Source organism: Ostrea edulis, chromosome 10 (genome assembly GCF_947568905.1).
Source record: "Ostrea edulis chromosome 10, xbOstEdul1.1, whole genome shotgun sequence".
Taxonomy (NCBI): Eukaryota; Metazoa; Mollusca; class Bivalvia; order Ostreida; family Ostreidae; genus Ostrea; species Ostrea edulis.
In genome coordinates, this window is record NC_079173.1 from 14,573,683 (window position 1) to 14,594,732 (window position 21,050).

At 34.9% G+C, this 21,050-nt stretch overlaps 3 protein-coding genes across 4 annotated transcripts; 1 reads left to right on the forward strand and 2 right to left on the reverse strand.

Moving 5' to 3' along the window:
* Positions 1-457: 457 nt before the first annotated feature.
* LOC125666854 (uncharacterized) lies at positions 458-6,386 on the reverse strand. 2 transcript variants are annotated; one of them, XM_048900180.2, is made up of 7 exons: positions 6,069-6,386; positions 4,642-4,729; positions 4,416-4,543; positions 3,968-4,052; positions 3,247-3,404; positions 1,449-1,575; positions 458-1,003 (listed from the first exon to the last, which is right to left on the reverse strand). In XM_048900180.2, exons 1-7 carry the CDS (start codon positions 6,227-6,229, stop codon positions 959-961), a joined length of 792 nt encoding a protein of 263 aa, XP_048756137.2. In that variant the 5' UTR covers positions 6,230-6,386; the 3' UTR covers positions 458-958. The 2 variants fall into 2 exon arrangements, with proteins under 2 accessions (XP_048756137.2, XP_048756139.2); XM_048900182.2 differs by lacking the exon at positions 1,449-1,575.
* A 7,140-nt stretch (positions 6,387-13,526) lies between these two features.
* LOC125666853 (putative nuclease HARBI1) lies at positions 13,527-18,494 on the forward strand. Its single transcript, XM_048900179.2, has 3 exons — positions 13,527-14,260; positions 15,311-15,616; positions 18,265-18,494. Exons 1-2 carry the CDS (start codon positions 13,527-13,529, stop codon positions 15,597-15,599), a joined length of 1,023 nt encoding a protein of 340 aa, XP_048756136.1. The 3' UTR covers positions 15,600-15,616; positions 18,265-18,494.
* LOC125666383 (uncharacterized) lies at positions 15,832-19,953 on the reverse strand. The gene is made up of 3 exons (XM_056152061.1): positions 19,533-19,953; positions 18,932-19,084; positions 15,832-18,392 (listed from the first exon to the last, which is right to left on the reverse strand). The coding sequence occupies exons 1-3, from the start codon at positions 19,811-19,813 to the stop codon at positions 18,143-18,145; spliced, it is 684 nt and encodes a 227-aa protein (XP_056008036.1). The 5' UTR covers positions 19,814-19,953; the 3' UTR covers positions 15,832-18,142.
* Between the last annotated feature and the right edge of the window lie 1,097 nt (positions 19,954-21,050).

The following is a 21,050-nucleotide window of genomic DNA, read 5'->3' on the forward strand; positions in this document are numbered from 1 at the left end:
TTGAGATCCGTATGAATTTTCAGTCCTCAAAATGTATGAACATGTGAATAATCATCTGTAAAGAATTGTACACTGGACAAAATTGCTAACATTCTACTGAAGATTTTCATCCCTGCGTTGAATTTCATAGAGATGCCAACTGCGGCGGCATTTCTTTCTCTTAAATGGGATAGAGCATTTTGTATATCTTTTCGCCTTATTATCACATTGTGCTTCTCCAACTGTATCCTGTTCACTTCACTTCCGGTTGCTATGGATTTGTTGTAAAGTCTCGCAATAGTCGTATGATGTGTAACAAATGTTGTGACCACCTAAAAACTTATTTTATGCTCGTGGGTCTACTAACATTTAAACTAGATACCCTCGCTGTGTTTTAACTCTCTAGAGGAACACCATGCAGACACCATAGCAACTGCCCTACCACGCTAGTCTATGGTCAAAAACCGCATATCCATTAAGCTTTTTATCGAGTTTATTTTCATCAACACAGACATGAAGAACATATACACAAAAATATATTCAGGAAGAATGAGCGCGATTCATTTATCAGTTTGGGTAATAAATGCCCTACATCCAAATATGGTAACCGATCTATAAATCAACTATGCATATATTTTTATTAAGGTAAACGTTTTTCTCTAAAGGTGGATTAGCAATTTTGTCTAGTGCATACCGGTACATTTCGCAAATATTAATCATTTAACCTGTTGATATTTTATTAAAATGACACTAGATGCAAGAGCTTTCCAATATAAGCAACAAAATACCATCTCGACTTTTCTTACGATAAAAGTCTCGAATGGGTTCTCCAGATATTGTTCATTTTGGACATCGTCTACCAAGTTAGACAGGTGTTAGCTGAAGATATTTGGGGAAATGTTGATTGATTTCAATCACTTCCAATTGTCACTATGCATCCAGGGTTCGATGGAACATTTTGAGATTTACAAATTCGCATTTAATGTCCCGGGCGGATTTTCTGGTACGTGAATTTGAAGCCATCCTGAAAAAGTCAAACAATATCTGTATTTACACTGTAACCCCTAATCTAAAGCGTAACATCTAGTCTATACCCTTGTTAGTAATATAACCTCTTGCCTGAAGTTATGCGGAACTGTAGACATCTATTCTAAAGGAGAGCGCCCTAGTCTGAAGTATGATCCCTTTATTGACTTCAGACGGACCTTTTAAATGTTTCAGACTAAAGATCTACATTTTTCAGGTTTATTATCATCACAAGATAAAACTATTTTAACTTTTCAGCATTGAGAAAAATCAAATATCAATATCAAGATTCATATTGGGTGTTTGAAAATTATTCTAAAATGAAAATTGCCTTAGCAGTAAATATAGTTGGTTACTGTATGAAGGTCACTAAATTAAAGTCTTCATAATTGTATTAAGAGAGAGAGAGAGAGAGAGAGAGAGAGAGAGAGAGAGAGAGAGACCTTGATGAGTCCCGGAAGTGCTGTCCAGAAAGTGACATTCGGAATAGCCTCTTTTCCGCGGCTTTTGCGCACGCCCATAGTAAATACCGTGCCCGCTACAAGGTACGTCACCGCTATGGCAAGAACTCTGTAGCAAGATTGGTCACGAGATGAAGTGTTGCATTCATTTAAATGGATATTAGTTGTGAAAGTGATGGCAACCTTTTTTTTCTCAAAATCTCTCAATGACATAGGAATATAAATATATATATATGACTAATAAATAAAAAAAAACATTTATTTTGTACAAAATCAAGAAAACCACGTTAGATTAACTACGTTACATAACCATTTTTAGTATAAAGAAATATGTAAGGAAGAATTATTGTCTTGCAAGACAATAATTATTTAATCACCAAAATCACATGTTCATGTGCCTGTTTAGAGGTTAAGAAGGGTTTGAAATAATTAAATACTGGTGTTATTACTGAAATATATAATATAGAGCAATTTTAAGTGAATTCAATTTTCCGTGACAAAATTACAGATCATGCCCTCTTTTAAAATGTGTCCTCTGTAGAGCATTGAAATATACGATTTCCAGTATTTTGAGGTTCGTGTTCTGGGGTTTCAAAGGGATATTTAACATTACGTATGATCGGAATGACGGTGTGGGGTCGAGTCTATTTAGATTTCCACCAGCATCTTTATATTGAAAGGTGAAGATAACGAACAGTGATCAATCTCATAACTCCTATAAGGAATACAAAATAGAGAGGTGGGCAAACACGGACCCCTTGACATACCAGAGGTGGGATCAGGTGCTTAGGAGGAGTAAGCATCCCCTGTCAACCGGTCACATTCGCCGTGAGCCCTATATCCTGATCAGGTAAACGGAGTTATCCGTTGTCAAAATCAATGTGCCAAGAACGGCCTAACAATCGGTGTGAAACACGTCAGACAGCATTGACCCAATGATAGGTTGTAGTGACGAACTAGATCAATATAACGAACATAGAATTTGCGAAATGCTGACAATATCAATTTATTCCTGTTTGCTATTGATTTGATGACACATGAAATAAACAAAGTTTAATCTATATTCCATGTCATGTAGCAGTAATAGAAGCAAAATAACACAGGTCACATTGATCTACGTCCATTTGGTTGATTTTCTGCTCAAACATCGAAGCACTATTGTCTACGTATTGATAGTTTAAAATGAATCAGGGTCAATGTATTTCACAATGTAAGTATTAGTATATGTAGATCAAGGCTTCACAGACATCATAACCATGCATTCAGATTATCTTCCACTACTGTGGCAGTAAAGAAAAGGGTTTTTATCTAAGATTTGATGCATTGAACTGTATGTGATCATATTGACACCACCCTTTAACCCAGGTGACATGATTTTCACAATTTACGTAGAGGGTCTCATGGACATCATAACTATGCATTAAGTTTTTCTCATGCATAGGTGGGAGGAAAGAAGACTTTTAATTTTTTTTTAAAGACAATTCATTATATGACCATATTGGCCCCACCCTAAGGCGTAAATCTCCGCCCGAGACAGTGTACAAGTAGTTGCGGGGACGCGGTAAATAATCAATCCATGTTGTCTTTACTATGGGTTAACAACAACAAAAAGAAGACCGTTTCAGAGACACCTCTGCTGTAAATTCATAAATCGCTACGGAATTGTAGCTCTCTGGGGACACTTGGCGTATCAAATATTTTAGAGAGCTACAGTTCTGCAGGAAGGTAAACAGAAACACTGTGGGTCACTATAAAGGACACAGTATATATATATACTTACACTATACATAATATACTTCCTGTACTGATTCCCCCATCATCATTTGATCCAGAATTATCGGGTCTTGGTCCTGGACCTGCCGTAGTTGTAAAAGGGTCCGTTGGAGGAGGGGCTCCACATCCGTTCGGACATGCGCATATTGTCGTAAGTGTAAATGCCTGTTTTAATACATAGAATCTTTCTTTGCAAGCATTCAAAACAATTTTAGTACCAAAGCCAATCTCAAAAAGTTTGACATGAGACATGCCAGCCCCCCCCCCCCCCCCCAATGTTTGCTAGATTATCATGCAAAATATCGATTAAAATACTTATATATAATCTGCCACTTCTCCCATATAAACTACCACTTCTCCCATTTAATCTAACACTTCTCCCTTATAAACTACCACTTCCCGCATACAATCTATTACTTTTTCCACCAAAAACTACCACTTTGCCAATATAATCTAGTACCATTTTTTTCATATATTATGCCACTTATTCCATATAATTTACCACTTCTACCATATAATCTACCACTTCTACCATATAATCTACCACTTTTCCATGTAAAACTACCACTTCTCTTATATAACGTACCACCACTTCATCTCTCAAATATTCTGTCATATCTCTAATATGACCGATCAATATTACCATCTAATCTGTCACAATATAATCTAGCTTTTAAACGCATGTGTAAGTTTGAAAGGGTGTGGTAAATATTCATGGTTATACCTACATAGTCCAAACCTCCAGTTTCACCCTGTGGCTGAAAACTCGCGGGCTGTCCCGACATGTCACACACCAAGGTCACGTCCAGATTTCTGTTCAACATTGTAGACACAAAACATATCACGTTCCTTTATGCAAGCTTCTATTGAAATGATTGCCTAAATATTCTACGACTATAATAACCAAATATATCTTTCTTTTGAAGGTTCAATCATAATATGAACGTTAATATTTCTTCGTCTGTGATAAGGAATACAAAAACTGTATGCAATTAAAATGTGGAATGAAGACAGAAATGAAAGAGAACGTCATTTGAAAAGGGGACTCGTGATAGAAAGATGTGGATGAGGGACTCTGATTCTCTGTTCCCGAGATAATACAAATAAGAAGCAAGTTTATAAATAATTTTGGAAATAAAAATGTCATAACTTCCATTTGTTTGTGGCATACCGCACCTGGTCAGACCAGTTGAGTCCGTTGAGGAATACTTAACGTGGACATTGATGCCATCGAAATCAAACATGGCGGAGTTTGCATCACCTATCTGATATTGAGCCGATTGGTCACCAATTATCTGACAAGCCTTCAAGAAGTAAATGCAAGTCTTAAATAAACCAAATCCGTTAAAAATATATGGTTAGGATTTTTTTCTATTTAGTGAATATTCAAAGTTGGACCTACTGCGGCGTTCGTGCAAGCACCTTCTATAAATGAGTAACATGGATTGTAGGAGTAAAAGTAGCCATCCATTGCGTAGGTGTCTGGGAACCTGGAGGATAAAATAAACAATCAATTAGGAGAGAGAGAGAGAGAGAGAGAGAGAGAGAGAGAGAGAGAGAGAGAGAGAGAGAGAGAGAGAGATGTCATGCTTCGTGTTATCGTATCATGTACCCTTCAATACTCCACGTTTTGATAATGTTAAATCCGCAGTGCCACTCGACTTTTCGGATCACTACACTGTGGTAGTCTCATTTCAGATAATGTCGCTCTGAAACTATTGATTCGGTTGTTTGTTTCACGTCCCGTCAAGAATATATATTGAGACGTCACCAGTTGTAGGTGAAGTACCACAAATTTAGACTTATGCTTAGCGCTTCAAAAGTATGTCAAAAGTACTCAACATTTCGTCATACGTTAGGCCTAATGATCAATCAATTTTGGAAGCAAGCACAAACTAGTCGAAAATTCTTGTTGCAAAAGCTTAATTCACCGAGGCCGTGAAGTTTGGGTCATATTGACAGAAACATTAACAGGGCTCGTGTCTTGTTTTGAAAATGAAAAGTGTAAATGTCTCAAATACATTTTTGCGTCAGTTCTTGTTTAAGTTAGTTGCTATGTTTCACACGAATCAAATGTTAATCATAATAACTAAACATCTACATAATTTTTTGATCCAAAATCTTGTCCATGTTCCCTTAATTAAAACCACTTCTGTCGCGCATGTACGTGCGCTTAATATTAATTTGATACATGTAGTTAAAACTTTTATAAATTTCTTTTTTTCCCCAATCAATTCCTTTGAAAATTATACTACATATGTTTAAAGATGTACTTGATGCACGCTGGAATGATTTTTGATTACATATTGCTTTAACTTGTACTACCTCTCCAATGAATTAACGAAACAAGGTAATGAAATGATTGCTATATACATTGTATAATGTGTGTTGAATGATATAATGAAACTTTCTAAAACAAATGGCACCACTTTTTAAAAAGAAATGGGGGGGGGGGTACTCCTAACGGTCCCCGTTCCAACTAGCACTAGTTGGACTGCGTTCATGATCGTAGCGGCTAGTCTAGGGGCTAGGTATGGTGGCTGATTTATGCCAGTTTACAAATTCAAATTTAATCATCCTTTTGTTATTTTGAGGCGAAAAGACAAACAGACAATATTTAGCGACTTTTCGACCCGAAATAACGAAAACGCGACAAAATGATAATATTTACCTACTTTTCGCCTCAAAATAACAATTATACGACAAATTGTAAAATGGCACAAATATTGAACACAGCCCAGATTGTTGGTGCTTGGCGTTTATCCCTCCTATAAATACAAATATGGTGCGCTGTTTGCGCATTAGGTCTGCCGTGGACGAACTACTTACGCCGGGAGCTGGTTCTGGTTGCCTAGTGAGGTCAAGTCTATAAGGCCTCCATCCGCCATTGTACACGAGCACTGGTCACGAAAAGTACATTGTCCAGAAACTAGTGCAACAAGTGAAGAGGCCAAAATCACAAAATTAATCAACTGTTTGAAAAAATCCATGCCTAGTTCTTACAATGTATCTACCACAGATTTTACTCCTTCGTTACATATCCAACTTCCCGAGGGATTTTTTTTCATGAGATTACGATAATTAAAAGTCAGGCATCCATAATGTGACAATCATGTGTACAGCATCACGCGTATCTCACTCAGGTAAAGAAATATTCACGTCAGTATATAAGAATTGTTATCGGACGATTTTATCAATCGGCCAAGAATTTATTTGTTATTGTATGATGATAAATTGAATTAAATTTCATATCTGTTCCAGGTGCTTGTGATTGGATCCTAATATTTGCTCTACAACGAGCGGGGGGTGGGGGTATACAATTACATTTTTCCCCCTTACGACCAGTCCGAGAAAAGTATCCAACCCTTAAAAAAGTTTCCAAGTATTTCAGTTTTGAAAAACATTAGCGCTTCATAAAAAGTATACCGGTGTGAAGCATTGAAGATCATACCTTCATGTATTTCCAAATATGAAATTTATTTCTTGGAGTACGAGTACACCATCCATTCGTTAAAGATTAAATACCAGAACCAGTTCAGCATGACTTGTTATAGGACCCCACGGCTTTATCTGGGATTTATCAGCGAAACATTTACATGCAAACAGATAGGCGTATGTGTTGTTTCAGTGTAGTCTGAAAGAGTTTAATCTGTTTTTATATCAAGGATTTATATATATCAGTGAAACAAATATATGTGTGTGTGCTGTAATGCAACAAGCAGAGAAACCAAAATCACAAAACTAAAAGGGAGTCCAAAAATATCCCACTTCCCTACCACAGACATACCTGTCCAGTGTTACATGATATTTCCTCTTAAGTACAGAAATACTGTATATTGTTTAACGTCCCTCTCGAGAATATTTCACTCATATGGAGACGACACCATTGCCGGTGAAGGGCTGCAAAATGTAGGCCTATGGTCGGCGCTACGGCCTTTGAGCAGGGAGGGATCTTTATCGTGCCACACCTGCTGTGAAACGGGACCCCCGGTTTTTGCGGTCTCATCCCAAGGACCGCCCCATTTAGTCGCCTCTTACGACAAGCAAGGGGTAATGAGGATATATTTTTACCTGGATCCCCACGGGATTGTACAGAAAGACAATACTACATGTACTATAAAAGTCAGATACCCATGTGATTACCATGGGTATAGAATAACGTGTATTTCATTCAGGTCAAGAGATATACTTGTACATGTTTCGTTATCAGACTTGTTTATCAATCGGCCGTGAATGAATATGTAAAGCCCTTTGTAGTTTCCAATATTTAACCTATTTTTGTGTGTGAGTAAATGGGCGGATCCAGGAATTCTGGTTAGGGGGGGTGGTGGTGGAATTTTTCCCAGAGGCAGGGGGTTGGGGGCCGTCATAAGGCCCCCATTGGGTCTAGGGCAAATTCCTGGTGGGGGCCAAGGGGACGAAGTCCCCGGAAGCTTCTGAATTTTAGTGATTTTAAGAGTAAAATTTAACCATATAATTAGCCTTCATAGGTGAAGTTACATCCCCTCTTACAAACATAAATACACCTTTATCAACACTACTGACAAATGAGGCAATATTATCATCATTAAATTTCTTTCTAGTCATTGAGATGTGATTTGAGTCCATCTATTTGTATTATTTGGATTTCAATCCCCCCACACACACCGTTTTTCATCACATGTTACACCTCTTGCCTCAACAGATGTTTCTCGGGGGGGGGGGGGGGGGGGGGGGGGGGGGGGGGGGTTAAGTAAGAAGTAGATTTTTTTTTTTAGATTATGACAGCCAATAAAAAAATTAATGCATGATTTTGGGGAGGGAGGGGCTGTAAAAAAAATCAACCAAGGAATATATAAACAATTCTCAAAAAACGCATACTAGTATTTATTTTGAGGAAAAAAATCATCTCGGAATCTCTATACAGTTACTCCTTTAAGTGTGTACAATATTAGAACAAGATATATAATGCTTATTTATACATACATGTATACCCCCGAGTACCCAAACTCCGTCACACAATATCAGTAAGCGGAAAACACCCAACAATACTCTCTGAATTAATTTTTTGATTTGTTTCTTGTTTGCTACACCTAGAAGTGAACTTGATTGAATATTGTTTCTTGTTTGCTACATTTAGTAATGAACTTGTATACATTGTTATAAGTACTGTACTATTAACAAATAATTCACTTATTGGGCTTATATAACACCACTTAATAGAATGTGTATCATATTGGTGTGTATTACGTTCAACTAACCCAACTCCGTCACCAGGAGGACCCTTTACAGCATGGCAACATTTTGTTGTCCCTGTTTCTCAAATTTGTAAACAGAAAAGATAATTTTTAAGATTGAAAAAGTATTAAGTTGTATTTTAAGAAAAGTATCAACAACAGAAATAAATAACGTTAATATAACGTATTTTTATTTACATGTAATAATGTCGCGCTAACATTATCTCCGACGTGTAGTGCATCAGGGCAAATCTAGACGAAAATTGAAATATTTTAGCCACATTATCGCATGTAATTTTACTTTTCAAATGCTGGACACGAAGGATCACGACTACCTGGCTTAACCATTTACAGAGTACTTTATAGACTCGGCTTTGCAGGTTAGTTATTTGATGATGTGCAATTTTAACATTACACACAGATTAGAATTTTTTTGTTTTTGTTTTGTAAATTAGGCCAAAATATATGTGTGTTTCGGTTTCCCGACCCTACCTACCTTTTTGTTGCCGACCTTAATTACTTTATTGATGATGTACATGTATATAAAATAAAATGAAAATCCTGAATTTGGATTTTTTTTTCCCCTTTTCGCATTAGGAGTTTTTCTATTTTCGATTTTAATGCAATTAATCTTCAAAATATATGAAAAGTATTTGTACTGTGTATACTATAGACCTGTATTGAAAGCGTATCAAAAACTTAAGATTTCAAATAAAATGTTGTAATAAAATAAAATGTTTTACCTACCTACCCTATATAATTTTTTGGGAGTGAAATAGGAAAGACACATATACTTTATTTTGACCTTCTCTGTGTATGAAAAAGTTGCCATACTATTACTAATGAAATTAAATTATATTACATTAATTTAGTCTACTTTAATTTGCTCCTATATATCTAACATTTAAAAAACCCATAATAGGTATCAGAGAGAGATATTGCTGTTCTTGAGGAAAAAACGAGAAGTGAGGCATCTTCCGTTGCAGAAAAGCAATGACTTAGTGCTCTTACATACAGCTCTTACAGTGCTGTTAACAAAAAAAAAACCAAAAAAAAACCTACTGTTTATTATGCCTATGTCCTTTTTATGTATTTAATTATTCCTAAGGGTTGTTTTAAATTGTTTCATATGTTATTAGGGTAATCATATCATATCGCTATATATTAATAATAATATTTATGCATTTTAATTCTGACACTATGAATATTTTATTCACATGTGTGTGCACATCGATTTTATATTATCTTTTCTTTCGCATTTGTAAAGCGCTATAGAGAACTAATGTTGATAGGGCGCTATATAAATCTTTTAATTACAATTACATCTTCACGTTTTATAAATATTTGTAAAGCAACACACAGGCGAAACAAGGTAGAGCTATGTAGATATACTGTTGCACCACAGATATTTAATAACAAACCTTAAACTTATGGGAAACATTTAAAAGAAGAGCTGTGGAAACATCTAAAAACGGGATGCATTTAAAAGTGACGTCATGTGGATTATTTCTCTCTGATAGTGAACCATATTTGGGTGCTTCCCATGATGTCATTGAAAATGACAGTTTAATTGAAGTGAATTGTCCTTACAATGGTAGAAATGGGGGGAAATGGGGCAGTTTCTCACTGTTGATGACGATGACGACAATGTGCTGCGACAGAACTCCGATTACTATTTTCAGATTCAGGATCAACTGTATAGTCCCGTGGGGATCCGGGTTAGAATGGGTCCTTAGTAGCCCTTGCTTGTCGTAAGAGGCGACTAAATGGGGCGGTCCTTCGGACGAGACCGCAAAAACCGAGGTCCCGTGTCACAGCAGGTGTGGCAAGATAAAGATCCCTCCTTGCTCAAAGGCTGTGAGCGCCGAACATAGGTCTAAATTTTACAGCCCTTCACTGGCAGTGATGACGTCTCCATATGAGTGAAATATTCTCGAGCGGGACGTTAAACAATATACAATCAATCAATCAACTATATGTAACCCGCATAAATAACTGTTATTTTGTGCACTTGGTGTTCGCACAAAAAGACTTCTTTGTGAAGGAGGTAAGAGTTTGACAGAAAATATTGTGAGGGATCTTTGTTACCAAAATGGAATATCTTCTACACCAAGTACTTCACACCCTATTTGCCCTCTACACTTTAACTTGTAGACTAATACAACTGTGCATGATGAAAAGTGAAGATAACGACCAGTGATCAATCTCATAGCTCCTATGAGCAATACAAAATAGAGAGTTGGGCAAACACAATCTCGTTTAAAGTCAGTATTTTGCAAATTCTATGGTCATTATAACGATCTAGTTTGCCATTAGGTCAAATGCTGTCTGACGTGTTTCATACCTATTATTATTAGGCCGTTCCTGGCACACTGATTTTGACTACCGATAACTCCGTTTACCTGATCAGGATATAGGGCTCACGGCGGGTGTGACCGGTCAACAGAGGATGCTTACTCCTCCTAGGCACCTGATCCCACATCTTGTACATCCAGGGGTCCGTGTTTGCCGAACTATCTGTTTTGTATTGCGTATGGGATTTATGAGATTGATCGCTGTTCGTTATCTTCACCTTTCTGATTATCATTCAAGTCTTTAATAAAGAAGGAACTAGGCGAAGTAAAATAGCCATGTATTCCAGAGGGTATATCTTGTTCGCTGATTGGCATTAACAGGGTGTCAAAAGGCTTAAACTGTCATTTCTATCAAAGAAACTTAGAATACTAAAATAACACCAGTGTGATCATCTTCATTACACCTAGTTTACTAAGTGCAAGACTGTATGCAATTTTTAGTGAAATCAAGCAGAAATGTTTACGAAAATATTCAATACCTTGTAAATTGAATAAAATAGCAAAGGGGAATGAGCTTTCATTAACTTTGACCTACAGCAGAGACTGAAATTTACAGCTTCTACACCTGGACATTTTATTTGCTTTGGATCTAGCAATGGAATTAACAGGTCTCCTGTTTAGCTATCATTACAACACTATGAGGCCAATATGATGTTGAATACAGATCAGGCCTGGAGTTCTCTAAAAGAGCTTAGTCTGAGGTTTTACTCAAATATTGACTGCTAAAAAGAAGAAAACTCAAACTTAATTTTTTTTCAAACAAAGAGATAAGTCATAACGATTGAAAATATCCTCTTGGTTGTGTGTGAAAGGTGAAGATAACGAACAGTGATCAATCTCATAACTCCTACAAGCAATACAAAATAGATAGTTGGTCAAACACGGACCCCTGGACGGTACTGACTAAAACCCGGTCTCGGTCCCCGTCTTCGGTCTCGGTCCCGTGAATAAAATCCGGTCTTCGGTCCCGGTCCCAGATACTTTTATTCTATAAAAACAGAATATATCAAGATATTTGAGCCCCATTTCTCAATAACTTAGGTATGCCATCTCATGCCTGCATTCTGATAGAAACTTGATCATATTATTTTCTTCTTTTGTAAAATAATATGTGAAAACTCCGGGACCGGTGGGACCGAGAAATAAAAACAATGCTAAAAGCCGGTCCCGGTCTCGACATTTTCCCTCAATAGCCGCTCTAATCTACCTTTTCATAAAAAAAAGGACGTGACACTCAATGGCATTCCTTTGTATACATATATTTCTGATTTATGGTGTGTGTAGGTTTTTTATTCCAATATTCTTTATATATTTATGTCAGAATCGAACTCAATTACATGTACGTGGCATTTTCTCCCAAATGATCGCGTTACACTACCTTTTCATAAGAAGATAAGGATATAGAAGGGGAAATATATATGTACTTATTCTGGTGTATTTGTTTGTAATTTACAGTTAGTTTACTTGTTCATTTATTTTATTTCTTCTATTCCGGTCAAAATCAGTTTTCAAAGATTCATGTTTTGTATTCCGAACCCGATCTCTTTATATGGGTATATATTTTACATATATATATATATATTTGTATATAACCAATGAATAATAACTATAACATATTTCTTCCATTCTTATTTGATACTTAGTTTTCTTTTTTTCAGTTGTGGTTCTTTTAGATACAATGCTTTAAAAAAAATCCACCTAATAATTATATTTATAGTTTCTATGAAAGTGTGTCATACATAGGCATGCTCACCAAAAATGTCAGATTCTGTATACTTATACAGAAGATACCCTCTGACTTTAGATGATCTTCAAATAATCTATGGTATGTTTTTACTGTAATATTATGTGGTAACTATATTTATTGTGAATAGTTATATACGTATATGTACAAACATATTAATTATGCTGCGCAAAAACTGCTTGTTTCCTATTTTCAAAATATCTTATATTTCAAAGTGCATAAATTTGACATAAACTGACAAATTTACATACAATGAAATCTACATTTATAAATATGCAAGACATACATGTAAATTCATTTAAGAAATAAATTTCAGTTTTGAAAATACAAATAGGCCTACTGTTAGCGCTTCATGAAAAATATGCCTGCGTGAAGCATTTTATACCCTCATGTATTTTACTAACCATTCAAAAGTTAAGGCTAAGGTTAAATATTTTCAAAAGTAGGTCAAATTTGAAAGGTTAAGAATTGCATATAAAGATGTGAAATATGAAATTCAACATGCATTCAAAAGTTATGCCGAAGGTTCAAGTTTTTACTGACAAACACACGGATGGACCAAAAACTATATAAATTCGCCGCGAATATCCGATTACGGGGGTATAAAAATGAAATTGAACCTTTGCTTTTCAAAAGCATCACTCTTGTATTCAGAATCTTTCTGGAAGGGGGGGGGGTGTTGTTGACAAGAGTACACATTAATTTTGTTTTGCTATCAACAACAATTATTCATGTTTCAATAACAAACTAATGATACCTAGGCCGGGATTCATAAAGATGTTTAAGTTATGCTTAAGTATAAGAAATTTCTTAAATCAATAAATAAAACTTAAGTAACGCTAAGAATGAGTATTTATCTTAAGTTTTATTCATAAAACAACTTAATTCTTAGAAAATTCTTAAACAATTCTTAAAAGTAAGTGTAGTCTGTAGCAGACTTAAGTTTTCAGAATTTCTTAAGTTCACAAATAAAATGGCTGCCAACATAGTTCACAGAAGGAATTTTAGAGAGAGAAAAGACTGTTTACAGCAGTACAGTGATCGTGAACTTATCGAACGTTTTCGGCTTGATTCAGGTGGAATCCTTTTTGTGGAATCACTTATTCGTGATCAAATATCTAGTGGTTCTCGGCGTAATATGGCATTATCCTCTCTTCAGAAAGTTCTTCTTACTTTGAGGTTTCTAGCTACGGGCAAAATGCAGCTGTGCAATGGCGATGACATGGGTGTTTCTCAGCCAACTGTCTCACGGGCCATTACCGTAACACTGGCAAGCCTTACCTCCCCTCTTATGATCGGTCGGTTTGTACAATTTCCATCTAGCGCAGCAGAGATTAGAAGAAACCAAGAGTCTTTTCACGCAATCGCGGGCTTCCCAGGGATAGTAGGCGCCATCGATGGTACCCACATTCAAATAATTGCACCACACGAATATGAAAATGAATACGTCAATAGACACAACTACCACAGTATTAACACACAAGTTGTTTTTGATGCAAAATATAGAATCATTGATGTTGTTGCTAAATGGCCAGGCTCCACTCACGATTCCCGAATCCTTAACGAAAGTGGTTTGAGAGTCCTGTTCGAAAATAATCACATCCCCATTCACACACATTTGCTTGGCGACAGCGGATATCCCTCCAAACGTTGGTTATTGACTCCTTTTCTGAGACCAAACCAACCATCGCAGTTGAATTACAACAGGTAAAGATTTAAAATCTTCTTTCATACACAAGACACATGCACACCTTTAAATATTCTAAATAAACATGATAAACGAGTCTTTGCTTTTCTCACATCCATATTTCCCTCTTGGTATAAACAAATTCTGATTGGTGTAAAATTAGTTCGAAACTTAGCGCCCCCTATTTGAGAAACAATCGGGTGGATCCAACAGTTTCCAAATGGAGGGGTGTAAACATGAAACTAAATAAAAACCACTTCAATATTTGGTTTTATTACTATTAGTAGTATTAGTATTATTATTCCAATTTACATTTATTGTAAATTTTCTTCTCTTTCTTGCATGTATTGTTTAAAATATGGGGGGGGGGGGGGGACTTGTGGGATTGACAAAATAAGAATGTAAAAGTGTTTCAACATATAAATTATAAAATATATATACTGGCACTTTCATGAATTGAAATCAAATGCAGACACTGCATCATGGATATGGATAATATTAGTTAGGTAACGTCAAATTCAGAATATAATGTCACATAAATGTGATGTAAACAGCTGTCAATTCTTTAGACTGTGCAATTTCAGCTTAATTGACTCTTTTTGATTATTGCAATTCTTAGAATTTAAATTCCTTTTCTTGCATGTAATCTATAAAATAATAAAATATATATCTACTTTGATTGTTATATTTCACTGACATGTAAATAAAGGGTACATTATTAATTATTTTGTAACATGCTTTTATGAAAGTTTTGTCATTCCCGGCAGTGTTTGTTTTTGTTTTTGTTTAATTTAATATTAACAATTAATGCCTACAATGGGGATTTACTATAGAAGTCTTCTGAATGATTTTTTTTTTGTAATTCGCATCCAAGATATTATGCTTCTCAAATAACAATTGGTCATACTTAAAACATGCCCCCCCCCCCCCCCCCCTTCTCTCTCTACACATAATGATATCAATATTAACATATATAACTTGATTGTTGTATTCATGTGATTTATTATGTGTACAACAACCAATTTTTTTAAATAACCAAACCAATCAGATTTTACCATACTGATTTATAGAGCTCACAAGAAAACAAGATCTGTGGTGGAAAGGGGGATCGGACAACTGAAGAGGCGATTTCATGTACTACATGGTGAAATCCGCTTGTCACCTGAGAAGGCATGTCAGGTTATTTTGTCCTGTGCCATTTTGCATAACATTTGCAAAGATCGATGCATTCCATGCCCACAAGATCATGAAGATGATGGTGAAGATCAACAAGTTAATGTACATGTACCACACATATTTAACAACAATGGCAATGATGGTCTGAGATACCGACAACAGTTTGCAGAGACTCACTTTTGAGTTGCATTGGGAGTTGTGTATGTATTGACTGCATGCATGTAACTAGAAGTTGAAGAGTGGATCATTTAAGTACAAAATAATGAAAATGATTAGATATACATGTACTTCCTTATAAATTTTTAAACCTCATGATGACCTTGGGGTATACCATTTTAACCAATTTGAATCTAAATAATGATGTAATGATGCTTGTGTGGGTTGTGGTGGTATACATTAAACAACAACACCAATCAATGTTTAACACATGAGTTAATTTATATTTTTTCCAGCTCTGAACATATATATAACATTTACAAACAAACATACACACACACATACATACACACATACATACATACATACATACATACATATATATATAAAAGATAAAAAATCAGCAACAAAAACTCATTTGCCAAGCACAATTTACAATCAACACCTTTACTTTAACAGTGCTTAGAAATGATAGATTATAAATGAACTTCAAATTTGGCTACTGATTTACTATATGGTATATAATTGATAAATAGATTTATCTTACTCGACTATTACTTTAAAAATCATAGACTGAATAAACTTCATATGAATATTCAAAAACTTCACAGAATGCAAAAAACATAAAATAATAACAAATATCAAATCAATGCAATGCAAAGCGTACCTATGTGTGACACAGAACCTTTAATAAATATTAATCTATATACAAATAATCATATATTACCATATATTGACCACTTATCCACACAAGGAAATTATAAAAAAAAAAAAAAAAAAAAAAATACATTGTAGTTGAATACTAATCGAACACTCCAAAATCCACACATAAATTTTTAAACTACTAAGTTTTAATTTATCATGATAATTCATATTTTAAATGTACATTCAAACTGATGTAACAATTCATTACTCTTAGTCATCCACTATCATACAAAATGCATACCATCTGAATATTCAGCAAATACATTACATACATGTACATAGATGAGATTAATGACCATAATGATTCTATAATCTATGAATAACTTAGAGATATGTACATATTATCAAATTATACATAAATTAAAGCAGGTTAAAAATAAAGGCATGTGATAATCTTTATGAGCTACTTAAATTACAGCTTTTTAAAATAATATGTTTCATATAGTAATGAAATAATATATCTACTTAGGAAAACACCACACTGTCTTACAAATGTATTACATTTTGACCATGCAATTTAGCTATGGGGTTCTTGAGGGGGAAAATGCCCAAGGATGTATTGTGCCAAGTTTGGTTGAAATTGGCCTAGTCATTCTAGTAAGGAAAATGAAAATGTGAAAAGTTAAAAGCCAACAACTACTTTATATGGAAAGTGAAAATTTTAACACACATATCATTAATTTCATCTATTGAGTATCTACTTATTAATGTTGAAATATGAAACATAAAAAACTTAACTTATTAATTATTAATATCTATTATGACAAACACAACAATGTCTGGTAAAGTATACTGAATTTCTATGTCTTTCAGATATCATATACAATAATAGTATGAAATCTAAATGTTTTATCAGTTACGGCATCATATTTACATGTCTATTTAATGTGAAAGAAAGAAAACATGTAGTTAATATTCAATGGTATTACAAATGGTATGGTAAATTAGAGTTTATACCTATAGCCCCAGAGGGTGACAACTGAATTTAATGATCTTGCTGGAGAGGATTTAAAAAAAATATTCTTTGTTTATAATATATCCATGTTCTATGTAAAATTTTATCATAGATTCTAGCCCACCCTTAAACCCAGGTTCCTTGATGGTCCTACAGCTGTTATATGATTCTGCACTACAATAGATTGCTTGCTTGTTAATATTACTAACCATGGCCTTGTTGTTCTTGAAAAGATTTACAAAATATTTCCCATGTATAAAAAAAATGATCTATTCATGTGGCCCAACTGTGTGCCAACAGACAATGGACAGAGTTTGATCAGATTTAAAAGGTCACTTGAACCTTTCACTCAGATGAGATAAGAACATGTACATATAGTACATCAATTAAAATGCTTTTAAATATAAACAAAAGGCCCAGGGGCCACATCGCATTATGTCAGGAAGCTTTCATGTAAATCTCAGCTTTTCTAGTTCAGTGGTTCTTGAGAAGATTTTTAAAGATTTATCCTACATATTAATATGTAAAACTTTGATCCCTTATTGTGGCCCCATCCAATCCCTGGGGGCCATGATTTGAACAAACTTAAATCTACACTATGTCAGGAAGCTTTCATGAAAATTTCAGCTTTTCTGACCCAATGGTTCTTGAGAAGAAGATTTTTAAATGACCCCACTCTATTTTTGCATTTTTGTGATTGTCTCCCCTTTGAAAGGGACATGGCCCTTCATTTGAACAAACCTGAAAGCCCTTCACCTAAGGATGCTTTGTGGCAAGTTTGGTTGAAATTGGCCCAGTGGTTCTTGAGAGGAAGATGAAAATGTGAAAAGTTTACGACGACGACATACAACGGACAAATTTTGATCAGAAAAGCTCACTTGAGCCTTCGGCTCAGGTGAGCTAATAAAAGTCATTCCTCTTGCTTTAGTTTTTTTATCTTTAATTCCATATACTGGACTTCCAGTTCCAACTTCCTGCAAATCAGCTCCTCGATTCTCCTTTTCAAATCAGGCTGACTGCTTCTATTTTCAGAGGCCTGCAAACTTGTAGTCATGGATGTTAATGGTAGTGAAGGCTCTTGTACAGGTGCGGCGACTAGATGGCTAGAGTTGAGAATGAGGGGATCCATACCAGGAGGTCCCTCAAAGACATTGATTCCCCTGTGATGAAAAGAGATTAATTAAATGCTTACTTAGTATTCTCCTTTCTATATCTTCTGCAGCTCTTTTGAATTATTAAAATATATGATTGCATTGAATGTTTATTACAATGAATGTTATTCTTTTTTATGTTGATGTTCATATTCTATACAAATCGAATTAATACAGAAAAGACAATTCTGTCATTGAAAGAATTGAAGCTAATTTACCCCAAATTCTAACATTTGAATATACACAACATGACTGAGGTTGATTATATGATGAATTTAATGATTATTTTAATAATTGTTTTTTATTATCATTATTTAGATGTTAATAAAAATATAATAATAATAATCCATTCATATAAATGGAATTACAAAGATACAAAGAACAATTCTATCATGACAGATTTCAAGTAATTTCATCTATCCTTGCAGTGCATGAATCACTGTATTCATGTACATTTAGTAATTAATGATGATGATGAATTATGACAGATAACTACATACAATACAATATAAGTGAATATGTAGACAAATTTTCTTGTATTTACTCACACTGGTTGACTCCCTTCTCCAATGTTTAATATCTGCAAGAGAGAGGAGTCAATCCCACCATCAATCCCACTGAGGCAAGCATTATCCTCTCCTACCACACCACACACTGTTGTGGCAACTGCGCTGAAAGGTTTTGGTGGTGGGCCCCCCGCCTAAAATATATTCATATACTATAAAGAATATTCCTAGATGCCATAGTAAATTACTGTGAGTGAAAATACATGTAGTAAATATTGTTTCAAACTGTTAAAGATTAGTACATTTATAGTAATGTTGATATCCTGTGGGGCACCTCAAAATATTTTCATTGGAGTTATCCCCCTTTTCTCACCTTGGAAACGTAAACAATATTCAGACAAGCACGGAAGTAGTCAAGTCATAAGGCAACAGTTTGCTAAGTGCTTTACCTACTTCATAATGATATTTATAGTCAAATTCGATGCATAAGAAGACCGCTTTTCTTTGGTATTTTGAATCTAGAATATACCAATGTTGACAGATTTAAAGCTTTACGCAAGTTCAACAGTGTGCATGTACACACGCACATATTTATATATATAGACAGTTTAAGTATCTAAGTTCTATCAATAATAACCAACCTGTCCCAGTCACAACTCTTCTGTGATCTGAGATTTCAGATTTAGATTTGGAGAAGACGTTGTGCCACTTCTTCTCCACTTCCACCGCTGTCCTAGCTGGACCCACCCCCATCGCGGCTAGTCTTTCGGCAATACTTTGCCAAGTGCGGTGCTTCATCTCGGAGGTTAAAGTGGGCCCTAATTTCCCCCTCAGGATATGCTTGTTCTCTTCTACTAACGAAGCCAAGGCAAGCGTTTCATCAGCATTCCAATTAGGCTTTCTTTTCGTCTGCTTGGATTCCATGATGTTGTTGTTGACATCACTATCCTCAACTTTTTACCTCTTTTGCTGGAGAGTGCGGTAAAAATTCCGGGAAATCGTTCGCGTTGCCATAGAATTTCTACTTAAGTGTTTCATTTTTCTAAGATTGAAACTTAGTTAAGAATTATGCTTAATATTTTTATGAATTAATACTTAAGTATTTTTCTTAGCTAAGAATTTTTTTACTACTTAAGTATGAGATCTAAGAATTTTCTTAGAATCTTTATGAATCCCGGCCCTAGTCTCTTTTAGCTATCGATATATATTTTGCCCGGAAGTGTATTTATGTACAGAATTCCGTACGTGTATGCATAGCTCTTATCCTTAGTCAAATTTGACTCCACCTTTTATTTTGGCACACTGTTTTTCCCTATAATAGCTCTAAAACTTCATTGTTATTACGGATTTCAAACATTTCGGTTGAGCATCACTGAAGAGACATTATTTGTCGAAATGCGCATCTGGTGCATCAAAATTGGTACCGTATAAGTTTTACATATCAGTATGATAAACTATCCACTTGCTTAAAAATATGTAAATGTTTAATAAGTCTAAAATTGATACATTTTCATTGTACATGATAAATCGTTATTTTATCCAATCAGTTTACTGTTTTTGATCACATGACCATTGTTTGTTTATATTTACATCGAGGAATGAGGGCACAATTGTTGGGCTTATTGGACGTTTGGTGCTAAATTTGTTTGGGGTATTTACGTTGTCTCTTAGGTATATGATATGTATTCCTGCAAATTACGTATAAATCATTCATCTGTAAGTAGCAAAGTAAATAAGTAATTTTTATTTAAAGTCGGAATTATATACAGGTAAACAATAAACATGAGTTAAGAGCTCTTTAACCGACTATATAGCATTAAAAAAACCCACAAAGCACTAATGATATATAATTGCATGCATAGACATAAAAACAGAAATTTGAAATAAAACAGGACGCATACATCTATACAGACATCACAAGTCATGCATATATATACACAGGGACTAGCTATATTAAGATGAGCTGTTTTTAGTGATATAGAAGGAATCACTAGATTTCGTAAGGGCTCAATTTTCGTGAATTTCATAGTCTTATCCTACACATTTCAAACCACAACGAAATACACACAATCTTTAGAACGTATCAATATACAGGAAGTATATCAAAGAAATTACATCCCAACGAAATTGTTAAAGCTAGATAATCCACGAAAATTTTTGT

Excerpts from the sequence above, each read along its gene's own strand:
- LOC125666854 (XM_048900180.2), bottom strand. The coding sequence starts at position 6,229 with ATGGATTTTTTCAAACAGTTGATTAATTTTGTGATTTTGGCCTCTTCA. Across the intron at positions 1,576-3,246 it reads GGAAGTATATTATGTATAGT|AGTTCTTGCCATAGCGGTGA; the intron begins GTAAGTATATAT and ends ATCTTGCTACAG. Across the intron at positions 1,004-1,448 it reads CACTTCCGGGACTCATCAAG|GATGGCTTCAAATTCACGTA; the intron begins GTCTCTCTCTCT and ends TGACTTTTTCAG.
- LOC125666853 (XM_048900179.2), top strand. The coding sequence starts at position 13,527 with ATGGCTGCCAACATAGTTCACAGAAGGAATTTTAGAGAGAGAAAAGAC. Across the intron at positions 14,261-15,310 it reads TCGCAGTTGAATTACAACAG|AGCTCACAAGAAAACAAGAT; the intron begins GTAAAGATTTAA and ends ACTGATTTATAG.
- LOC125666383 (XM_056152061.1), bottom strand. The coding sequence starts at position 19,813 with ATGGAATCCAAGCAGACGAAAAGAAAGCCTAATTGGAATGCTGATGAA. Across the intron at positions 19,085-19,532 it reads AGAAGAGTTGTGACTGGGAC|GGCGGGGGGCCCACCACCAA; the intron begins AGGTTGGTTATT and ends GAATATATTTTA. Across the intron at positions 18,393-18,931 it reads GGAGAAGGGAGTCAACCAGT|GGGAATCAATGTCTTTGAGG; the intron begins GTGAGTAAATAC and ends TTTTCATCACAG.